This window comes from Esox lucius, chromosome 13, assembly GCF_011004845.1.
Source record: "Esox lucius isolate fEsoLuc1 chromosome 13, fEsoLuc1.pri, whole genome shotgun sequence".
NCBI classification, from domain to species: Eukaryota; Metazoa; Chordata; class Actinopteri; order Esociformes; family Esocidae; genus Esox; species Esox lucius.
Genome location: NC_047581.1, coordinates 37,197,028 through 37,219,862, shown reverse-complemented (window position 1 = coordinate 37,219,862; position 22,835 = coordinate 37,197,028). Strand labels below are relative to the sequence as shown.

The 22,835-nt window shown below is 40.7% G+C and overlaps 1 protein-coding gene across 4 annotated transcripts; it reads right to left on the bottom strand.

Moving 5' to 3' along the window:
* Window positions 1–4,868: 4,868 nt before the first annotated feature.
* Window positions 4,869–22,759, bottom strand: LOC105014692 (serine/threonine-protein phosphatase with EF-hands 2). Of its 4 annotated transcripts, XM_010877207.4 has the most exons (20): window positions 21,980–22,759; window positions 21,613–21,733; window positions 19,943–20,001; window positions 16,691–16,753; window positions 15,709–15,717; window positions 13,746–13,873; window positions 12,985–13,039; window positions 12,546–12,721; window positions 12,293–12,407; window positions 12,146–12,192; window positions 11,866–12,032; window positions 11,741–11,777; window positions 10,973–11,122; window positions 10,480–10,818; window positions 9,659–9,844; window positions 8,275–8,417; window positions 7,919–8,025; window positions 7,496–7,662; window positions 6,932–7,019; window positions 4,869–6,429 (listed from the first exon to the last, which is right to left on the bottom strand). In XM_010877207.4, exons 4-20 carry the CDS (start codon window positions 16,743–16,745, stop codon window positions 6,173–6,175), a joined length of 2,226 nt encoding a protein of 741 aa, XP_010875509.2. In that variant the 5' UTR covers window positions 16,746–16,753; window positions 19,943–20,001; window positions 21,613–21,733; window positions 21,980–22,759; the 3' UTR covers window positions 4,869–6,172. The 4 variants fall into 4 exon arrangements, with proteins under 4 accessions (XP_010875509.2, XP_010875508.2, XP_010875510.2 ...); XM_010877206.4 differs by lacking the exon at window positions 19,943–20,001; XM_010877208.4 differs by lacking the exon at window positions 21,613–21,733.
* Between the last annotated feature and the right edge of the window lie 76 nt (window positions 22,760–22,835).

Here is a 22,835-nt window from a genome sequence, read left to right as displayed (position 1 = left end):
AATTGCTTCGATGTATGAATTGTGCTATATAAATAAACGTGCTTGCCTGATTGTAGTGGAAATCACTGCATGGGCTCAGGAACACTTCTGTAAACCATTACCTGTGGACACAGTACATCCCTGCATCCACAAATGCAAGTTAAAACTCTACCATGCAAAGAAGTGACCATTTTGGTCCCAAGCTCATTTAAGATGGAATGAGGTGAAGTGGAAACCTGTCCTGTGGTCTGATGAATGAAATTATTTTTGGAACCATCCAGCTTGTTATTAGCCCACAGTTCAAACAGACAACACCTTTCTCAAGGAAGACCTTTCTTTTTTCAGCACAACAAAGCCAAACCACATTCTGCACATATCACCTATCTCCCTAGTAAAAGAGTCCGGGTGCTAAACTGGCATACTGTCAGGTCCTGGCTGGGGGCCTCCAGGCATTGGCATGTGCATGGGGGCCACAGCTAGGACCTGCTCGCAGAGGTGCCTCAAGGCACTGCTGTTTGTGATTGTCAACGCCTCTAATTGGGGACTCTATTCAAGTTGTCCTTGTTTGCCTTCATTGTTGGATCATTGTTTGTGCTAGCTGTGTTTGTGCTGTGTGCCTCAGTTTGTGGTTGGTGCCCCTCCTTTGGTTGTTTTGGTTTAGGAAAATCATTAAAAGGACGTTACTCTACTCTCGCACTGCGGCCGTGTCCTGCCTACTTACAACCTGGACACGTGCCGGCAGTCCAGACATTTGGTGCATTATGAAACGAAAAATACGACAAAGGAGATCCCGAACTGTTGAAAAGCTGTAGTCCTATATCAAGCAAGAATGGGGAAACATTTCACTTACAAAACTACAGCAATTGGTCTCCTCAGATCCCAAACACTTACAGGGTATTGTTAGAAGAAGAGTTGATGCAACACAGTGGTAAACATGCCCCTGTCACTACCTTTTTGAAACATGTGGTTGGCAACAACAAAAATAATCTCAGCTTTAACATTTCATATATTATCTTTGCACTATTTTAAATTAAATCTAGGAATAAATGATTTGCACAGCATTGTATTCTGTTCTTATTTGCATTTTACCCAGCGTCATAACTTTTTTGGAAATGGGGTTGTAGACAACATTATTTCGATCAGTGGGCCCTGTGAATCCAAGCCATGGGCCCTGTGAATCCAAGCCATGGGCCCTGTGAATCCAAGCCATGGGCACTGTGAATCCAAGCCATGGGCCCTGTGAATCCAAGCCATGGGCCCTGTGAATCCAAGCCATGGGCCCTGTGAATCCAAGCCATTGGCACTGTGAATCCAAGCCATGGGCCCTGTGAATCTAAGCCATGGGCACTGTGAATCCAAGCCATGGGCCCTGTGAATCTAAGCCATGGGCACTGTGAATCCAAGCCATGGGCCCTGTGAATCCAAGCCATGGGCCCTGTGAATCCAAGCCATGGGCCCTGTGAATCCAAGCCATGGGCCCTGTGAATCCAAGCCATTGGCACTGTGAATCCAAGCCATGGGCCCTGTGAATCTAAGCCATGGGCACTGTGAATCCAAGCCATGGGCCCTGTGAATCCAAGCCATGGGCCCTGTGAATCCAAGCCATTGGCACTGTGAATCCAAGCCATGGGCCCTGTGAATCTAAGCCATGGGCACTGTGAATCCAAGCCATGGGCCCTGTGAATCCAAGCCATGGGCCCTGTGAATCATAGCCATGGGCCCTGTGAATCCAAGCCATGGGCCCTGTGAATCCAAGCCATGGGCCCTGTGAATCATAGCCATGGGCACTGTGTGCAACTGCACTGGCCTTGTTCGAACAAGCTTTTTGGAGGGTGCTGATATCAGCTTGCCCTCCAGGACATTGATGTCAAACACAGTATGCCACAGAAATCCCATGAAGTTCAGCCACTGGAGACACTGGCTGTTTGTGCTGACACCTTTTAACTAACTGTACAGAACTAGGACACAGACACCTAAAGTGTCTCCTATCCATAGACCATCAGACTGTTAAACCAACTTCTACCTACCATACGCACTGATACACACACTCTACAAACTACCTAATTCAAGCTGATTCATGGTACGCATTCTCGATCACACACACACACACACGATCTTGCCATGATCTCGCACGTGCACACTCAAAGTACTGAATCTCGCACATCTACAGTCAGTGTGCACAGACACATGTACACTTACACACATTCATAAATCCAGTCACTCTGTGGTCCCGTGTGCAGTACATACAAATGTTAGAATGTATATTTGTTTTTGACAGTTAATTCGTCACTTTTCTTTTAATCTCCAACTGCACTATAATGTGTGTATGTGACCAATAAACTTGAATTGTCAGAACATCCTCCCAGACAAGAGCAGGTTTGAGTTTTCAGGGGCAATGGGCAGAGAGAGCACAAGGAACAAGGAGACTACGTCTTAACTGCTCCTCAACATTTAGTGGCTTCTTTCATTCATAATTGTCAATACAGCAACATGGGGCATCCACTTTCAGCAGGTTCTTTCAATGTCGGTTACGTTCAGTTGTAGGCAGGATATGACAGCTTCTGCTCAGTTTATGGTTGAAAAATTGTCACAACCCTAATGTAGGAAGATGATCATATTATCCACCTTAGTGACCTTAGCCATGATCTATTCTTAACCACCAAAATTAGGCCCAGTTTTTAACTCCAGCCATAGGTTCGGTTCTAACAGAACATATTTTACTTTAACTGAAACTGGCCAAAGTAAATAACACCCCAGACCTCCTATGGTGACCAGTAACACTGAATGTCCCCTCTCTGTGCCTGTCTTTGCATTTGTCACCAATGTGTAAGGTGGGGGTTGGGGTTTAGGGTTTGGGGCTTGTGGCTGAAAGGAGGGCAAGAGGGCAGGCTGTGGCATGTATGCTACCTCAGCAGTAGTGAGGCACCCTGTTGGCCAGCCTCCACCCACACAGGCCCAAGTAGCTGCTAGGAAAACAGAGAAACACAGTTGTTTTGAAATCATTGGTAACCTTCCTTATGGTAGAAAATGCTTTTGATCCCTCTTCTACCATTACACCAGGCTACCAACTCCTATAGGCCAGTATATTTGTCCTGCAGACGTTGGAAATGGACAGCTTCAGTTCTCCATATCTGGTTTTGGGAATGTACAAACCACCATTCTACATTTGAGGCATGTATTGGCACGATCTGCGATGCATGGGTGAGAACATTTGCTTTGTGTTCTCAGGTCCTTTTATTACTTCTGTTGAGAATAAGAACTTAGTGATTCAAATATCAGGCAAATCTGAACATGACTGAATGGCCAATCATTTAGAAATCCTTTAGAAAAGGATGTGTTGGCTGCTCCTTTGCTAATGCTTTGTGAGCTGCAGTCACAGAAGTACAAGCCAAGAAAGTGCTGTTGCAAACCCCTGTTTTGTTCAAAACACATTTGAGTCTCATAACAAAAGGTGAAAGTATGTGGCAGACATTATTTTGCACCTTTACCTAGTAAAGACGTAGAGGAGAAAAGTGCTGAGTAATAGTAGAGTACTGAGACGTCGTCTCCTTGGATGCGAGTGCCTATGGTGGTGGATGTGAGCCATCTTGTGGTCACTAATAAAGACTCCAATATTCTCAGAGTGAGGATCCCCTTTAACCTTTAAGTACATTTACAAATACTGTCAAATTCTACTTGGTGGAATGGTCCTTCACTCTCTACGGTTTTTAAAAGAGAATTTACCTGCTTGCATCATGTACTTCATTTTCAATGTAAGGCTAATAGCAATTATTATTCATTACATTCGCTGTATTATTTTAGGACGTTATTACATAATAAAGGCCACTTTCCGGTCCAGTCTGGGCCCTACCACTACTCCAGTGTCACTTGAGTGTAACTTGAAACTCATTGTGTTTCACCAAATTTTTGTAAAATATTAAATAAAGAATTAAAGCAGCTCAACTGCTTCTACACGTATACAGGTTTTAAAATGCATGATGCGTCTGTCTGTCATACTGATCTCATCCATATTCTACTTTAAGATGCCCAGATGATAGCTGTTCAATTTACAACCCCACCTCCAAAAAGTTGAGATGCTGTATAAAATGCATATAAAAACAATAAAATTATGTGCAAATCATTTATCCCTATATTTTATTGAATATAGTACAAAGACAACATATCAAATGTTGAAACTGAGAAATGGTACTGTGTTTGGAACAATACATGTCCATTTTGAATTTGATGCCAGCAGCACATTTAGAAAAAAGTTGGGACAAAGGACTGTTCACCACTGGGTTGCAAAAAATCTCCAATTGCCATTAAAATAGTCTCTGAATCTTTTAATGATATTATGTACCATAGATGATGAGATCCCCAAACAATTTTACGATGAGAAACATTACTCTTTAATTGTTGCTTGTTTATGTTGCTTCTTTTTTTCACCCAGTCATGTTACTGATTTGTTGCCAGTTAACCTAATTAGTTGTAAGATGTTCCTCCTGGTTTCTTTTTTAACATTACACACATTTACAGTGTGTACGACTTTTTACCAAGTCGTTCAAACGAGATACTAAGTCGTTTGAACAACTTAGCAAAATAAACAATTACTAGTAAAAACATATTTTTATTTTTTTAACGTATTTTATTTTACTACTTAGTTTATTTTTACCAAGTCGTTCAAACGAGATACTAAGTCGTTCAAACGAGATAAACTCTCTGGGCTCCACATTATTTTTTTTACTACTTGGGCTTCAGGGCTTCTGTAGAATCATTAACAACCTGTACAATAGACAGCATAGCGACTATAATAAGTCAAGGATGTGTGCTATAGATCATGGGTTAAGTATGGAATTGTGGTGCTCAAGTGTATTTGTGTCATTGTTCTGCTTCAGGCCAATTCATACTTCTCACTTAAAACAAAGTTTATTGTTTTACATTTCCATTGTTTTACATAGGCAGATTGTTATAACATTATATTTAACATTATTATATCAAATTTAAATAAAACCGTATAACACAAAAGGTAAAGTAGACGATAACCAATGGTAACAGAAATAATGTATTTTAGTATTTTTAAGCCAGGCTAATCTGTTCCCTCCCTCTTTTTTATCCATTCTCTCAAAAATTTTATTAATTCCCTTCCGAATTTCTATCTGTTCCCTAAACATTTTTATGAATTCCCTCAGCTTCAACGTAATCTTTTCTCATGATCTCTCCCATTAAGTGCTAATCATGGATCCGTTGATATAATACTGCAATTCGGTCTGCAACTGAAATTCATTCTTTGTACAAAATATTGCAGTAACCTCATTCATTTATAGACCCAGGCTGAAATGGCTGACTAGAAAAACGATGCTACAAATATACTATAGCCTACTCCTGACTCATTGGTGTCTCTATAAAAACGGACTGGATTAGTGTAGGGTTAGCTCTACTCAGATGCCAGAAAATTTGGTATATCAACCTGTTCATGTAAATGGGCTCCTACAGTGAGTTTAGTGGTCTGGCAATCTGTGACCAGTGTTGTGGAAATTCTTGAACTGATGTATACTTGGTCCCATACATGTACGAATGAGTTACTAGTTAAAGGACTGAGTACCCATGTTTGGATAAGTTTTGATCGATGGAATTGCCATCACACCAGCATCCATTACTGTTGAATTTAAAATGATTTTTGGAGCCAGGTGAGCCGTTTTCAGAATCTCAGAAACTGTGGTCCTCCTTAGCCTATAGGGTTTAGGGTTCATGGAGAATGCGGTGGCAAACAAAAATCATCCTGTTAGCAGTGGACCTGTGGGCAAAAACAACTTGTACATGAGATAGATTGAGGGAGATTGGCCAAAGTGTGCTAGCTAATAGGCAAAGCCACAAACAGGCAAGTAACGGCGCAATGCAACAGTTGAAGGGAAAGAACGGCATCTCAGAATGCACAGCTCGTTGTTCCCTGTCATGGATGTGCTATTGCTGCAGAGAACCACACCAGGTTCCATTCCTATTAGCCATGAACAGGACCGCTCGGCTCCAGATGGCAGTTCAGTGCAGCTGGTTGGTTATTTTCTTGTCTGTCCATTTTGTCGCCACTCTACTGCAGCTCCTGGGGTAAACAAGCACTCATGTAGGAACTCTCTCAATTCTTCCACTGGTAGGAGCTCCTTGATCTCTGATGGATGGTGTCTGAAGGTTCTGCTCGTTTCACCTACGTCCACCACACCTACTGTATATCGGGGTCCCCTTCGAGTTTGGTGAGGTCATTTGAGGTCCCCATGAACATGCTTTTCCCCCTCTCCAGTCGGCTCTTCTTGTCTGTCAGTCGGAAAGCCTCCATGAACTCGTCGATGTCAATGTTACCGTCCTGGTTGGTATCTATAGTGACAGACAGGTCTGAGATGGCCTCATCGGTGATCTCCATCTTTAAGAAGGCACTCAACAGCTTCCATGTCTGACGGAAGTCCTCCATCGTGATTAACCCTGGTGGAAGGAGGGAGAGTCAAGAGATGGGAGAATGGTAGGGAGGCAAGGTAGAAGGAGGCGCGACAGGAAAGAGAGAATGAGAGCAAGTCAATGAGGAGAGACAGGTAGCAGGGTTTCAGTTGGACGGATGCCTACAACACTAGGATCCAGTGTCCCAGACACAGATTAAGCCTAATCTAGTCTCCACTGACCGTGATTTTTCATTCCTAGTCTAGGCTTAATCTGTGTTCACGAAACCAGCCCTGGAAGATCTGTGGGTTAATCCTCTACATAACTTGGAGAGTCAGCCACCAGCTGCTGCTGACGTCAGCTTGGACATCAGGCACGGATTACAGGCCTCAGCACACATGACAGGTTTCTGACGTGCACACTGACACTACGCATCCCAAACAGATTGCCAAGGCAACGTGGTGGCTGACGTCATGTGTTGTGGAAGCAAAACATTCACCGGAAACAACTATTCCCGGGAAAGTAATGAAGAGTAAAACAGTATTGTTACCTGAGTTGTCAAAGTCCACTAATCTAAAGATGGTCTCCAAGGTGGAGCGATGACGGTACAAGGTCTCCAGCAAACCGTGATCGACGTTCTGAATGTGGAGATAAGGGCAGATTTCTATGTGATCTATGTCTATGTAGATGGGCAGATAAGGGAAGAGTTCTATGTGATCTATGTCTATTTAGTGACATTCTGAATGGGAAGATAAGGGCAGAGTTCTATGTGATCTATGTCTATGTAGATGGGCAGATAAGGGAAGAGATCTATGTGATCTATGTCTATGTAGTGACATTCTGAATGGGAAGATAAGGGCATAGTTCTATGTGATCTATTTCTATGTAGTGACATTCAGAATGGGAAGATAAGGGCAGAGTTCTATGTGATCTATGTCTATGTAGTGACACATATCATATTTTCTGGCCATGGGTTCTAAAGCAGATGTGTGTTACAATGCATTAAATCAGTTCCTACAGAGTGATTTTAATGTAACCTCAGGAACACAACAACAAACAGCCGAGATCTGTATGGTCAATACGGTGGGTTGTGGCAGCTTTAACAAGCCATTACCTCCATTTGTGGCTCTTTTATAGAGAGTTCCTGAAACCAATCCTGGTAGTCGAACATTCCCCCCGGCGCCTTGCAGGTGATGAGCTGAGAGAAGAGCATTCTCCAGGGCAGACCTAGACACAGCACGCTCTCCACAGCTATGACCCAGTCGTTCAGGGAAATCAGCCCTGTGTCGGGGAGAGGTAGGATGGGGCTGCTTAATGTTTTAGTCTCTTTCACTTTGAGCTTTGTTTGAGGATTTGTCATAATGTTTGCTGAGAAGCTCAACTCCAAGAACAAGGAGGTGAGATCAGATCTACATTTCATGAAATATGAGTACAAACCAAGTGAAATGGGTGTATGGTGGATTAAATAACCAAACAAATCTAAATCCACTAGGAAAATAGTTGATCACGATTAAACTATGGTAAATTGATATGTCACCTGTTTTGTCCTTGTCAAACTCTTGGAAGGCTCTGACAAGGTCTGACTTGTGTGCAAACAACTGTTCCCGCAGGACCTTGAGGGCGGAATGTTCTGGCTTTCCCACACTGTAGAGCCAAACAGGGAGAGCAGATCAAACACCTTATCAATCCTTATCAATGTCTCTACCTTATTCTGATTGCTACATATATGAGTTTTCTCCTTTGCATTTATGAATAAAAGTTTCAGTCTGATACAGAGACGAGGGTTTTCCTCTCCTTCAGTTCATATGTATACAATTACTGTCTCAGAAGTGAACTGTCACACACAAATGCAGAGGAAAACAAGGTAGTTTTCCATTTCTTGTTTTATCTTACTTTTTCCTCAGGCTGAGTTCTCGAGTCATACTGCTGGCCTGATATTGTATCAAATAAGGCACAAGGTCCGGTCCCAGTTTCACATAAGCCCCTCTGTTGCTTCCCACTTCATAGTAGTTGGAGGCTGAGAACAGGGTGAGGACCTGTTGTGCAAAAGTAAACAATAAATTATTACCTTACAGTTTTGAGATTATTGCAGTGGTACCAGAAATCTCCTGTGTCGCACTTCCAAAGCCGCCAAATGTTGGCCAACTCAAGCAAGTGAGTTGGCCAACACAACTTAACTCAGCTATAGCGCCCCTCTGCCTAGTCAGACAGTAGTTGCAGGCCTATGACATGGCTGTAGGAGTATGACCATTGTGACCAGAAATAAACGGTATCTCGTAATAAAGGCCCAATGTCTCTATTAACCAAATTAGCATGTGATGATGTCACCTTGGAGAGCCAGAATTCCCACACATGATTAGATGTTCCTGAGGGGATTGCATTTTGAAACACACTGTTACTTCCTTTTCACAGTTCTACAGTGGTAGTTCCTGTTTATAACATGATAACAAAAACACTCTAAAAATAGATAATCCTGTTATGACCTGACCCACCTATAACAAGGGTCTAGGTTGATGCCTGGCAATGTGGGTGGATTGATTTCCTGCCTGTTGGGCCCTGTCCGGGGCCTCCCGTGTCGCCGGACCCCCCTGTCTCAGTTCCAACGCTGCTATACTATTGTGCTGGGGGATTGGGTCAGTTCTCCTTCCCCCCTAAGTTCTCCTTCTCCACTATAAATCGTTGTTGATATGAGGAATGCATTTTCTGAATTTTCCCAGTCTCCTCCCGTTTTAAACTTTAGGAGGACATGGGGTCCTGGTCCACACCTGCGGAGAACCTGGTTTGGGGGGCCCGTTGCTTTCCTGTCCTTGTCCATCTGGTCATATTTCTGACCTAGTCTAAATTTAAATAGACTCTGGATTTAGCCCACATGCATTAATTAATTATTCCAATTGGACTCTTAATATCTCACCTGGCAGAGCCAGAAGAGGACTGGTCACCCCTCTGAGCCTGTTTCCTCTCTAGGTTTCTTCCTAAAATGTGGCCTTCTTAGGGAGTTTTTTCTCGCCACTGAAATTCAACACTACTGCTGTTTGCTCCTTGGGGTTTAAGGCCGGGTGTCTCTGTAAAGCACTTTGTGACAACTGCTGCTGTAAAAAGGGCTTTATAAATACATTTGATTGATTGATAGTATCTTCAATGGTCATGAAAACTCCTGGGCTTCCATCAGATCATTACTGCTGATACTGCTGATCTGACAGCTGTTTTGCCAATTAGAGGATTATGAATCCTCTTACATGGATTGGGGGGGGGGGGGGGGGGGGTTCTATGTTCTCACCCTGCGGTTGTGACAGAACTCATAGCCTTCCTGTTTGCACTCGTGGGAGCGAATGATGAGCTGCATGTTGTGCCTGCTGAGGAAGTCCTGGGTGACATCTGGTCCCCAGTAGCAGCCTCCACCTCGCACCTCGTTAGGCATACAGCCATTATTAGGCATGGGGTCACTCCACAGCAGGTCCAGGATCTGACAATATGAATACCACTTATTATGTCGCCGTTCTTCTCGGACTGAAAGGGAACAATTGACCGCTATGGGAATTAACATGGTGGAAATAGAAGAAAGGAGATCGCGGCTGCATCTTAAAATGAATAATACCTATTCTTCCCTTAAATAGTGTACTACTTTTACAATATCATAGCATACGGTTTCATGATTGACAAGGAATGTTTCTTCATTAACGCATTGTGGCAGATTTAGTTAAGTCATAATTGTACTATAAGACATATTACTTATTACAGTAAGTCATTGAGTTAGAGGGAGGACAATATGTCACTGGCTACACTTGTAACACAATGTCCTAAAAGCTGTCTGCTGGTGGGAGGGATGCTAAATTGGAAAACAGGATTGCTAGCCAGGTTGATGGGTCAATGGTCTGTCTTACACCAGTCTAGCAGTGACTAAGTAGCTTTTTCACAATCGGTCACCAATAACTGGAGTTATACATGTACAATTCAAGGCACTATAAGCCAGCTGAGTTTGAAAATGAAGTTGTAAGGGCAAAGTCACCGGTAGTTCTTCCAGTTCTGGGTGCAGTTTACCAGCCCACCCATCTATCTACCTCTCTGTCCAGCTAACACGTCCATGTTCATGGTCCTCACCTGTCCCCAGTCTTCTACGCTAGTATCTGCTGTGTTGGTGGTCCCCTGCGATTCCGAGGAGGCAGGCGCGTAGTTGAGCTCCTTCTGACTCTGACTGAAGCCGCCTCTGATAAAGATGGACTGCCTTCGCTGTACCTCCTTCTCCTGTTCTGTGGTCCGAGGGACCCTGCTGGAGAGGTCCTGGAGAGACCGGCTGTGAAAGCAGTCCCGCAGTCCAAAAGAGGCCCTGCGCTGATTGTTTTTGGTGCTTGACAGGTTGTCATCCACTTCTGACTCCACAGAGGATTGGGCCACTGGGTGGTAGGCCCTCTTCTTTGGTGGCTTCAGTGCCGACACATACTGGGAGAAAGAAATCAGAAATGTTTTTGTTTTTTTTCCTGTCTACAATTAAATCTAGGCTCTTTGTCGAACAGAGCAAACAGGCAGTTGTATCTTTGTCATAGTGCCACCATATTTTTTCGTAGACTGATTGTGTAGAGAAGGTCGCTCTTACTTTGTGTCTGTCCACTCTGGCTATATCACAGAGGTCTGTGGTGTTTGAGATTCCACCGTGCAAGATCAGCACCTTCTGGTCAATGACTGTCGCCAGGGGCAACCAGCTGAAGATCATTTGAAGTAGCTTTAGGATCCTCTTGCCATGCATCTGAGGACAATTTGAACAAACGGAAAATTACAATGAATCACTGCATTGTTGAATATATAAAGTAAGACTGACATTTTGTCTCTTTCGGTGCTATCGAAGTTCTTATGTTTGTAAAAATCCTCTGGTTTAACAACAGGTGTACAAAAGAATCTCTACAACTTGAAGATTCATGACTACAAGTTGCAGATGAGTCCAGCTTTGCTGTTTGGTTTTGTGTAAAGCCACAGATACTCCTGACTGTAGCCTCCAGGTGCCACATTGGGAGGATACTGATGACTTTAAGTAATCTTGTTCAGCAACTTCTTAATCCTCTTACTGGACGTTACGTAGGGAAGTCACTGAGTGACCCACGTTGCACGTGAAAATACATTTGCAGCCGTCACCAGTTCCTCTTTCAAACTCAAGCCAACTGCAGTTTTTTGTTGTGATTCCTAGTGATCAGAGTATTTAAAAAGCACACAGATTATCGAAGTGAAGAGATTTCACAATTTCTTTATAAACAGGGTACATGGCTAGTCAACCACCTAATCAGAACACTGTAATTAAGTCCTACTCAAGGCTTAGTTTGGTTTTATTCCCCATTATTTATTTATTTATGTTTTCTGAAATCACACATACCTGGTACTTCCCCAGCACCTCCTTGGTGAAGCCGTACCTTAACAAACAATAAAGAGACATCAGTGATGAAACCGTGTGAAAACATTCATGTAGATCCATAGTTGACAATTGTTGTGATAGTTTACCTCAGGTTGACAATATGATCTTCATGGTTCCCCCTGTTGAGGTGAACATCATTTGGATACACAAGCAGGAAGGCAAAAAGGATGAGGAGAATCTCCATAGAATCTTTGCCTCGATCCACAAAGTCTCCATTGAAAACGTATGGCCGCTCCAATGATGGCATGCCATTCTTCAAGGAAAACAATAAATTAATGCCTCACTTCAACTGTTTGGGGCAAATTTGGCAACAGAAATAAAGACTTAATTTAATATGTATTAGCTGATGGCATTTTTACACAGTACCTTGTAAAATATCAACAGCAGGTCTTCCAGTTGCCCATGTAAATCCCCTGGGAAGAAACCATGGTAATGCATCACGGTTTTGTATAAACATTTGACAAAATGTACAGTCTTCAAAAATGCAAATTGGGAAAACTGATCATTACTAACCACAAATGGTGATTTCTTTGCTATGGCATGTGGAGATTCGACTGATGTTTGGCAGCAGTCGGAGTAACTTCCATGTTTCCAACAGAATTTGGAGAACATACCGAGAGTGGAGCTGCTACTGGGAGAGACATATGTGTACTGAAGAGGATTTTTGTTTGTGTAGTAAAGTGTATTTCTGATGAGCTATTCAGCTAAACCTGAAAAGTTAGGTGGGAACGGAGTATTTAATTGTATCATACATAGATACACATACTCTCTTATTCCTGAAGGCCTCCACCAAGGCAGTCACTTGGTCTGCAGTAAGAGGGAAGTTCATATGGGGCCCTGAGTAAATCTCTGGCACCTCAATATTCCTGTAGCAGAAGTACCTCTCCCACTCTACATCGTGACACACTTCATTCTCTCTAAATATGTGGGAGACGAAGTTGCCTTTAGGGGAAAAAGCAGAAATACCTCATGAAAATTAATTAGACCGTTTATAAATGTGCAAAAGCCACAACGGAAAGACTGGGCAAGTTGGTAAAAATGTATATGACAGATATTTTCATAACATGCTGACATAGTCTTGTCAAAACCTTTATAGTATCGTAATAACACAGACATGACACATATATTGTACATGTCACTTGTTGTGACATAACTCACAGAAATATGAACCATCAGTCGTATAAAATGTTACCAGAAAGTCTTACGTTCAGTGCTAGTTGGAGTGAAGTTGTCCATAAGGTAGCCAAGAAAATTGTATAACTGTGTAGAGAAGAGAGAACGAGAGAGAAAGTGAAATGTGCTGCAGTTTCACATAGGATTCTGTAAGAAGGCATATATATATATATATTTTGAATTATTTAATTGGAAATGTAAAATTAAATGTAAAATACACAATAGCATTCTATTTCCATGCCTCTAAAAACACATTTTAAGTATTTCCCAAAGCACAGATTTTAAAGATTAAAACAAATGTCTCAATCGACATCAATGTATTCATGAATTATAAAAAATGCAGATATCTAGAAAAGGAGTAGTGCACATGTGAAAAAAAGCTGGAAAAAAGCTTTCACAGTGGATCTACAAATCTTGCCTGGCTCTTAAACTCAGGTAAAGCACAGGACATTTCTGAACAAATTTCTGAAGTTCTTAATAAAGAGACTGAATTCTTAATGTGGATGAGAAATGTATCTTTCAACAAACTGTAACACATTTCTAAAAACTTTGTCGCTTTGTAGCTTGATTGCAAAAAATTTTTATTTAGTCTAGTATGAATTCAGTATGTAAAAAACAAAACGTGGAGTAAGTAAAGGGGTCTGAATGCACTCAGAAGCCAATGTATATCTGGTTTATTCATTTAAGAATAAACCAGATATAACCCCCCCCCCCAAAAAAAAAAAAAACATAGGCTCTGCAGTCTCTGCAGTTACACTTGCAGTACAAACGGGGAGGCAGCAATGTCTCTCACCTTGATCTGGGCCTGCTCCCCGGAGTACTCAATGGACTGGAAGATGTTCCAGGTGTATCTGCGTCTCATCTCCTTGCGGGCCACATACTGACGGTACCAACGCTGGATCAGTACAGCTGCCTGGATCGCTGTTGGACAGAACAGCGGTGGGTCGTTTAGGGTCGCTTGGATCAGACCCACAGACATGCCTGAATATGTTCATACATTTAAGGAATTTAGTAGACACTCTCTGCTATTTTACATTGTCTCCCCCCGTGTAAAAAAAAGCCCACATGCCTGGCATCGCTGAGCTATTCAGGAACCAATATGCACACATAATGTGGCTGTACACCTCTTTGTGGGTGTATATACAGCTCCAGAAAAAATTAAGGGCATATATATATATATATACACACAGTATCTCACAAAAGTGAGTACAACCCTCACATTTGAGCAAATATTTGATTATATATTTTCCTGTGACAACACTGAAGAAATGACACTTTGCTACAATCTAAAGTAGTAAGTCTACAGCTTGTATTACAGTGTAAATTTGCTGTCCTCTCAAAGTAACACAACACACAGCCATTAATGTCTAAACCACTGGCAACAAAAGTGAGAACACCCCTAAGTGAAAATGTCCAAATTTGGCCCAATTAGCCATTTTCCCTCCCTGGTGTCATGTGACTCGTTAGTGTTACAAGGTCTCAGGTGTGAATGGGGAGCAGATGTGTTACATTTGGTGTCATCGCTCTCACACTCTCTCATACTGGTCACTGTAAGTTCAACATGGCACCTCATGGCAAAGAACTCTCTGAGGATCTGAAAAAAAGAATTGCTGCTCGATATAAAGATGGCCTAGGCTATAAGAAGATTGCCCTGAAACTGAGCTGCAGCACGGTGGCAAAGACCATACAGGTGGTTTAACAGGACAGGTTCCACTCAGAACAGGCCTTGCCATGGTCGACCAAAGAAGTTGAGTGCACATGCTCAGCATCATATCCAGAGGTTGTCTTTGGGAAATAGACGTATGAGTGCTACAAGCATTGCTGCAGAGGTTGAAGGGGTGAGGGGGTCAGCCTGTCAGTGATCAGACCATACGCCGCACACTGCATGAAATTGGTCTGCATGGCTGTCGTACCAGAAGGAAGCCTCTTTTAAAGATGATGGATAAAAAAGCCTGCAAACAGTTTGCTGAAGACAAGCAGACTGGATTACTGGAACCATGTCCTGTGGTCTGATGAGACCAATATAAACGTATTTGGTTCAGATGGTATCAAGCGTGTGTGGTGGCAACCAGGTGAGGAGTACAAAGACAAGTGTGTCTTGCCTACATTCAAGCATGTTGGTGGGAGTGTCATGGTCTGGGGCTGTGCTGGAAAATGATGGTGGCCATACAAAATATTGACACTTTGGGCCCAATTTGGACATTTGCACTTAGGGTTGTACTCCTTTTTGCAGCAAGTGGTTTAGACATTAATGGCTGTGTGTTGAGTTATTTTGAGGGGACAGCAAATTTACACTGTTATACAAGCTGTAAACTCACTACTTTACATCGTAGCAACGTCTCATTTCTTCAGTATTGTATTTGCAAAAATGTGAGGGGTGTACTCACTTTTGTGAGATACTGTATGTATATATATATATAAGTTTGTTCAGAATATCTAGTGGTCTAGACCCTCTTCAGGCCAGTGGGTTGATCTAATAAATGAAAAAACATTTCAACACAGAGAGAAAATTGTTCTGTTAAGAAATTATTCAAATGCAGAATTATTTCAAATGTAATTAACTGTAAAATAAAAAAACTAATTATATCAGTATGCAATTCCTTAACTCTTATAATGGCTCTTTTCAACTAGCCCTACAACAGCATAATAGAATTCCTGAAATTAAGATTATCTGGCCACCCCTATGCAAAATAAATGAGGGCCCCACTGCTTACAAGCAAAGAATATTAACATAAATAAAAAGCATGGGGACTTACATGTGACAGCTTCATATAGCGTTCCAGATACAGGAAGAGCAGATCAGTATCATAGCATTATTTCACACACATACAAACAGGTTAGACTTCAAGAGAAATGAGGTAAAGCCACAATTATTCATCATACACCTCAAGTTGTTGTTTAACAAACTAATATAACCCTCGCCTTCTACTTTGAGGGGTGAGAAAACTTTACCATAGTTTAAAAAAATATATTGGACGGACTCATACGCTGTCAGTGGTTTTCATGTTTTAAAAGATGTAAATGATTAATGGCTGTAGAACATAAGGGGCCTGTAATCAAGACTCCCAAACAGGTCTCAAATGAATGAGAACAGTATGGGAACAATTTGTGCCTGGGAAAAATTCCCAAATAATTGTAAGACTTGGCTGAATACAATTGTTTTCAAGTGCCCTAAGGAATATATTGATAGCAGATTAGTTAGGATCCTGTTTGCACCATTAATAAAGTGAAGAATGTTATTGTCTTGCTCAAGCAGGTTAAAAGTCTGTCTATTTTTAGCAGCACAACATATTTATCTTCCTCAATTGGACCACCCTTGCTAAAACTGGGGCCAAAACCTACCTCATTAGCTGGCTAAGACATTGCATGGTTATTTTAAAACATCCAAAAATGAGGGGGCAAAGAAAAAAAGGGAATCTGATGTTTTCTGCAGGAGATCAATAATCACAGAATGAGGGAAAGATCACACAATTACAGTAACAAATAACCGTAGTTTCAACATTTTCACAACATTTTTGCTTTTATAATAAACAGGTTTTTACAGTTTTAGGGCACAACAAGTGGTTCAAAAGTAGCTGGAATTAATGTAGGCCCAATCATTTAAGGGCAGTTTTCCAATTAACTTAAAACAACTTTTCTGGTGCTCCAAAATGTAATATGTTGCTCTTGTTTTTTTGTTTGGAACCTACTTAAAAATCTTAATTTAGAGCCCTGCTCCCAGCTATAAGTTACGCCTACCTTTTCTGCTCTTTTTTGTTTGGAACTGGTTTGACTTTGCGACGCCACATCCCATGGTTATTCCTGTCAGGCAAACACAAAGAATTACAATTTATTGGATGTGGGCCATGACCAAACCCTTAACGACTAAAACAGATACGAGGAAAACACTCAGTACATGTCTAGCACACTGAAAGCCATGAGAGCAAAGCACTGGGTGATGAAAACACTGAATACATTTATCTTTCGTCTCTCCGTCTGTGTCAATGACTGGCCAGAATCCAACAATAGAGACTGGTTTTAATCATGGGTGTGACTATGGATCTCCATCCGTTTGTAAGTGTCTGATTAGGTACCAGATCTGTACAAAAACCACAATATCTCATTACTCACTCGCCCTGAATTTATAGAATAAAAGTGAATGGCCCAGCTGGGGCACTACAGTTGGCAACTGAAGTTTGTGCTTTACATGTAATAATAATAATAATAATAATAATGTAATAATAATAATATATAATAATAATATATTGCATATGTAAAACTCTTTTCATTATCAAGGAATAATCTCAAAGTGCATAATAACTAATAAAACACAATACATGTCATATCACTCTGAGAAAACCTTATCCTGAAGAACAGCTGTCCTGATTGTGATTGAACTTAGTTGAATTGTACAGTTTATTTTGCCATAGAGATACGACATTATGCAATGACACTCAGGGGATTAAGGTAGTGCTATCGCTTCAAATCCTGACATTTGAGCCAAAGTGTACTTCAGTTATTCTTACTATTGGGTATAATTTCGGTGCCCAGGAAAATATAATTTCCTATTTACCATAAAATAGAGTAACATTTATTTCAAAAGTATGTTAGGGGTCCTTTAAAAACACAAAAATATTGAGATTGATAAGAAATTCTGTGCATTTTGAACTCTTTCTTCAGTGGACGTAAGCCACTGCACAATGACCTCAGGTGTGATTCAAAGCCTATGAGACAGAGGTGGGGGACTCGAGTCACATGACTTGACTGAGTCTGACTCGAGTCACAATTTTCAGGACTTGTGACTTGCTTGATTAAAGTATGAAAATGACTTGACTTGACTTTGACTTGAGAACAAGTTGCTTGAGACTTGACTTGACTTGAAGTAGAAGACTCCACAATGACTTGAACTTATAATAAACAAACAGCAATAAAATAATTCTATATGTTGTGACATCAGCACTACTAATCAGCGTATGTGCCTTTAACGCTGCACAATTCAAACCGCGCCAAACATGGCAGACAGTAACGTTAGTCGAGCTCCAAGGACTTTAAACTGGACCGTGTGAATAAAAAAATATTTGCCCGATGCAAAATACGCAACAACGTCAAATTTCATTCATCATTTTAAGAACAACAAGGAAAGGTAAGAAAGTAATCTCTTTATATTCAGTTTCACTAAGATCTATAACGATTAAGTTACTAATGTAATAAATTAATCTTTTGTTTGTCAGAATTTGGCCTTGGTTGCATTTTATGTTTTTTTTTTTTCTTGTTAGAAATGTGACCATTATCATTACTGAATACGTCTGGTAAATAGATGTAAGGGAATTTGACTATAACAGTGGCATAGCCTGAATTTTAATGTTGATGGGCATCTTAAAATGAGCGGGCATGTGTATTATTACACGTAGGCTGTAATGTCTGTATTAAATGTGCGCATTTTCAAGTGTTTGTGGACTGCGTGTGGAAACTTAAAAGCATTGTGCTTACACCATAACAGATAACTTTACTGCATGAAAGGCTAACATGGAGGCGCCGATGTGATTACTAGCACCTAAACATTTCGAATAGTTTTTTTTTTTTACTCATACAGACAAGAATAATTACAGCGTAATTACATATTAGACAGTTTTTCAGTCACAATAATTAGTTTATAAGGTTTTTATTATTAGCCCTTATTACATGGATTGGCTGAATTCCAGTGCAGAATGCGTGTTATTTCTTGATAACAGACCGTTGCCATGAAAAACAGCGCGTTGCTATGGACGCAGCAGGATTCTAATATTTTGTGTCAAATTATTGATTTATTTGGTAGGTAGCCATGTAATAAGCGGGATAAGGTATAGCGAGGTGGTTGTTATAGCGAATACAACCCCTTCAGGCTGATTCAAGATCCCTCCGCTTCGTCCCCCCAAAAAATTGTACAGCGGAAGAGAAAAATGTTTGATTTTGAAATCGAGCTTCGTACCGAGCGCACGTCAGAAACAGAGGACAGTGTGTGTGTGTGTGTGTTCATCTCTTTAGTACTGTGACTTGACTCGACTTGACTTGAAACTTATAAGGACTCGACTTGACTTGCTTAGGGTGAACCCTTGACTTGACTTGACTTGCTTGATTTATCTGAACTGTGACTTGAGACTTGACTCGAGACTTGATGGTTAAGACTTGAGACTTGCTTGGACTTGACCATGTGTGACTTGTCCCCATCTCTGCTATGAGATATGTATGTAGTTGTAGTTAGAATGTCCCTCACCAAACGCTTTGTCCCATGAACATTGTATTTATTATTAAAACCTATTATGTGTTTTATATGTGTCCCTGAAATTTTACATTCTGTAAGTTTTTTTTCTATACTTTTTAAAATGACCTTCCACAATTACATCACATTTTAGGTGTCAGCATTTTGGGGCAAAAGAAACATCTCAAATAAAATGTTTAATCTAAATTGTATCTATTTTTCAATGTTTCATTATGTTACTTTGTATGTCTCGCTCATACATCTCCCCCTTGTTTGGCCAAAATATATAGAAAATAAGTACATTTTCATAATTATAAAATATGCTTGATAGAGATCTTCCAATATTTTTCAAATTGTCATCACATGTACTAGCGTAATCTTGTTCAGTCAGCTATTGCAAATTGTCCACCTGTTAGTTTCCACCCTGTTAGGAATATGCACCTGAAAAATTAATCACTAATGTCAGTATGATTGGCTACTTACATAGTACATTGACATTTTATGCATATTTAGACAATTTTAAGACATTTAAATATTAAATTACAATTATTGTTTTGGCTTTCCACCCGGTTATGTTACCTTCCACCCTATTAGGTTGGTATTTTGAAATCATAATTTAACAATACCATTACAAGCTATGCATGGTTTTGTGTTCACTCTTTTCACTAAGCACATAAGAAATATTAAAAAGAAAATGCTAAAATGGTGAGGTTCAAATGACTCCACATAGTAGGATTTGATACACTGCCGATTTTGCAGGTCTTCTTACTTACAAAGCATGTAGAGGTCTGTAATTTTTATCTTAGGTGCTCTTCAACCGGAGTGATGCAATCTAAAACAAAAATCCAGAAAATCACATTGTATGATTTTTAAGTAATTAATTTGCATTTTTTTACATGACATAAGTATTTGATACATCAGAAAAGCAGAACTTAATATTTGGTACAGAAACCTTTATTTGCAATTACAGAGATCATACTTTTCCTGTAGTTCTTGACCAGGTTTGCACACACTGGAGCAGGGATTTTGGCCCACTCCTCCATACAGACCTTCTCCAGATCCTTCAGGTTTCGGGGCTGTCGCTGGGCAATATGGACTTTCAGCTCCCTCCAAAGATTTTCTATTGGGTTCATGTCTGGAGACTGTCTAGGCCATTTCAGGACCTTGAGATGCCTCTTACAGAGCCACTCCTTAGTTGCCCTGGCTGTGTGTTTCGGGTCGTTGTCATGCTGGAAGACCCAGCCACGACCCATCTTAAATGCTCTACCTGAAGGAAGGAGGTTGTAGCCCAAGATCTCACAATACATGGCCCCATCCTCCCTCCCCTCAATAAGGTGCAGTCGTCCTGTCCCCGTTCCAGAAAAGCATCCCCAAAGAATGATGTTTCCACCTCCATGCTTCACAGTTGGGATGATATTCTTGGGGTTGTACTCATCCTTCTTCTTCCTCCAAACACGACGAGTGGAGTTTAGACCAAAAAGCTCTATTTTTGTCTCATCAGACCACATGACCTTCTCCCATTTCTCCTCTGGATCATCCAGATGGAATTGGCAAACATCAGATGGGCCTGGACATGCGCTGACTTGACCAGGGGGACCTTGCGTGCGCTGCAGGATTTTAATCCATGACGGCGTAGTGTGTTACTAATGGTTTTCTTTGAGACTGTGGTCCCAGCTCTCTTCAGGTCATTGACCAGGTCCTGCCATGTAGTTCTAGGCTGATCCCTCATCATGATCATTGATGCCCCACGAGGTGAGATCTTGCATGGAGCTTGAGCATCATCTTGAACTTCTTCCATTTTCTAATAATTGTGCCAACAGTTATTGCCTTCTCACCAAGCTGCTTGCCTATTGTCCGGTAGCCCATCCCAGCCTTGTGCAGGTCTACAATTTTTTCCCTGATGTCCTTACACAGCTCTCTGGTCTGTGATAGCAGGAATTCTTACTGGTTGGTAGGTGATCAAATACTTATGTCATGCAATAAAATGCAGATTAACTATTTAAAAATCATACAATGGGATTTTCTGGATTTCCGTCACTCACAGTTGAAGTGTACCTATGATAAAAATTATAGACTTCTACATGCTTTGTTAGTAGGAAAACCTGCAAAATCGGAAGTGTATCAAATACTTGTTCTCCCCAGTGTATACAACAGCGTCTCCCACATAAAGAACACTGCAGTTCAGAGTGGGACAGTATAAGAGTTTGTAGGAAACTACAAAACCGTGCAGTCAAATAATACACATTGTAGTATCCATTCACCAGTATGCAATGGTCAAATCCAGAAAAAACACTAAAATGATATCTATAGAATACATTTGGCAAAAACCATAACAGGAAATACTATATTTTAATACAGTGAATCCTAGTACACATTGATGAGTATTTGATTGTATTCAATCAAAATAACATGAGAGAATTATTTCTGATGACAAACATCTTACCTCCCATTATCATTTGAGATATTCTCAGTTTTATTCTGCAGGTTCTTTTTCTTCTTTTCCCCGTTTTTTCATTCGGGAAACACAAAAATGGTAAGAGACCACCTCATCTTAAAGGGCCAATCTGCAGTTAAAACAATGACAAAGCGGGTATCCCGCAACTGTTTGGTTAAAATAAGCTTATATTTCAGGTCCTGATAGGACATGACAGTTGAGCTAAAGTCATGAAACATTTATAACTCCTATTCTGCAAGATGCAATTATTATATACAGCACAATCAATTTAAAAAGTCAAAACATGTAGCAATCGCAAATTGCCCCTTTAACATTGCCATTTATGAAATAAGAAATGCTATAAGAAACAACTCACCTAGTGGGTGTACTTTGTCACAAAGTTCCCAAATGTTTGCTTTTAGTATGTATTCCAGGAGCATTTGGTCCTCCACATTTCTCTAATATGAACACATCAAATCAAGGTTTGAGATCAGCCATACTAGTGAGTTGCACAATATCATTCCACTTGACATCATATGTGCTGCCATTCCATGTGTAACTATCTTACTGCCCTCCTGTTCTCTGGTAGGACTTGTTTGGCATCATGGCTTAATAAAGGCAATAAGCCACAAGTGGATTATGCTGGCTAATGACTTGACGTGGCTAGCCTGATCTTTTTATAGGAGGACGGCATACTGGAACTTCTAAAGGGCAACATGTGAATCCTTTACTTACCCAACACTTTATCCACCACTCACTGATGTTTTCAAATATCAACTATAACTGATCCAATAATGTTATAATCGATTTTAAACGTGTAAACATTTCTGTTGTCATTTGTTTCTTGACAAGAAATTATATATCCATTGTTTAGCTGAAATTAATGTTTGTTTACTGTGTATTCATCTGAATGCATCTTAAAGGTATACTTTAACAAATTACTATCTTTTGGGGTTTTGTAAAGTCCATTGATAATGCAATACAAAAGGGTAGGGTCAGCAGTCTTGTTCACCAGGCTGCAAATGGATGGCCAACAGCCAAGAGGCCAGTGGCCGATTTGAAACTTAGGATCGAGTCTTAAGAGCAAAGGTTATAAATAGTGTTATAAGACATGAATTACATCACAATATGGACAAGGATTCCCCTCTGGTGAGTGCTTCTAAGGAAATCAAATGTTTTTTTATTTCTCCAGCTTTTCATACACATTCTTTGTTTTTGTTTTCTTATGAGAA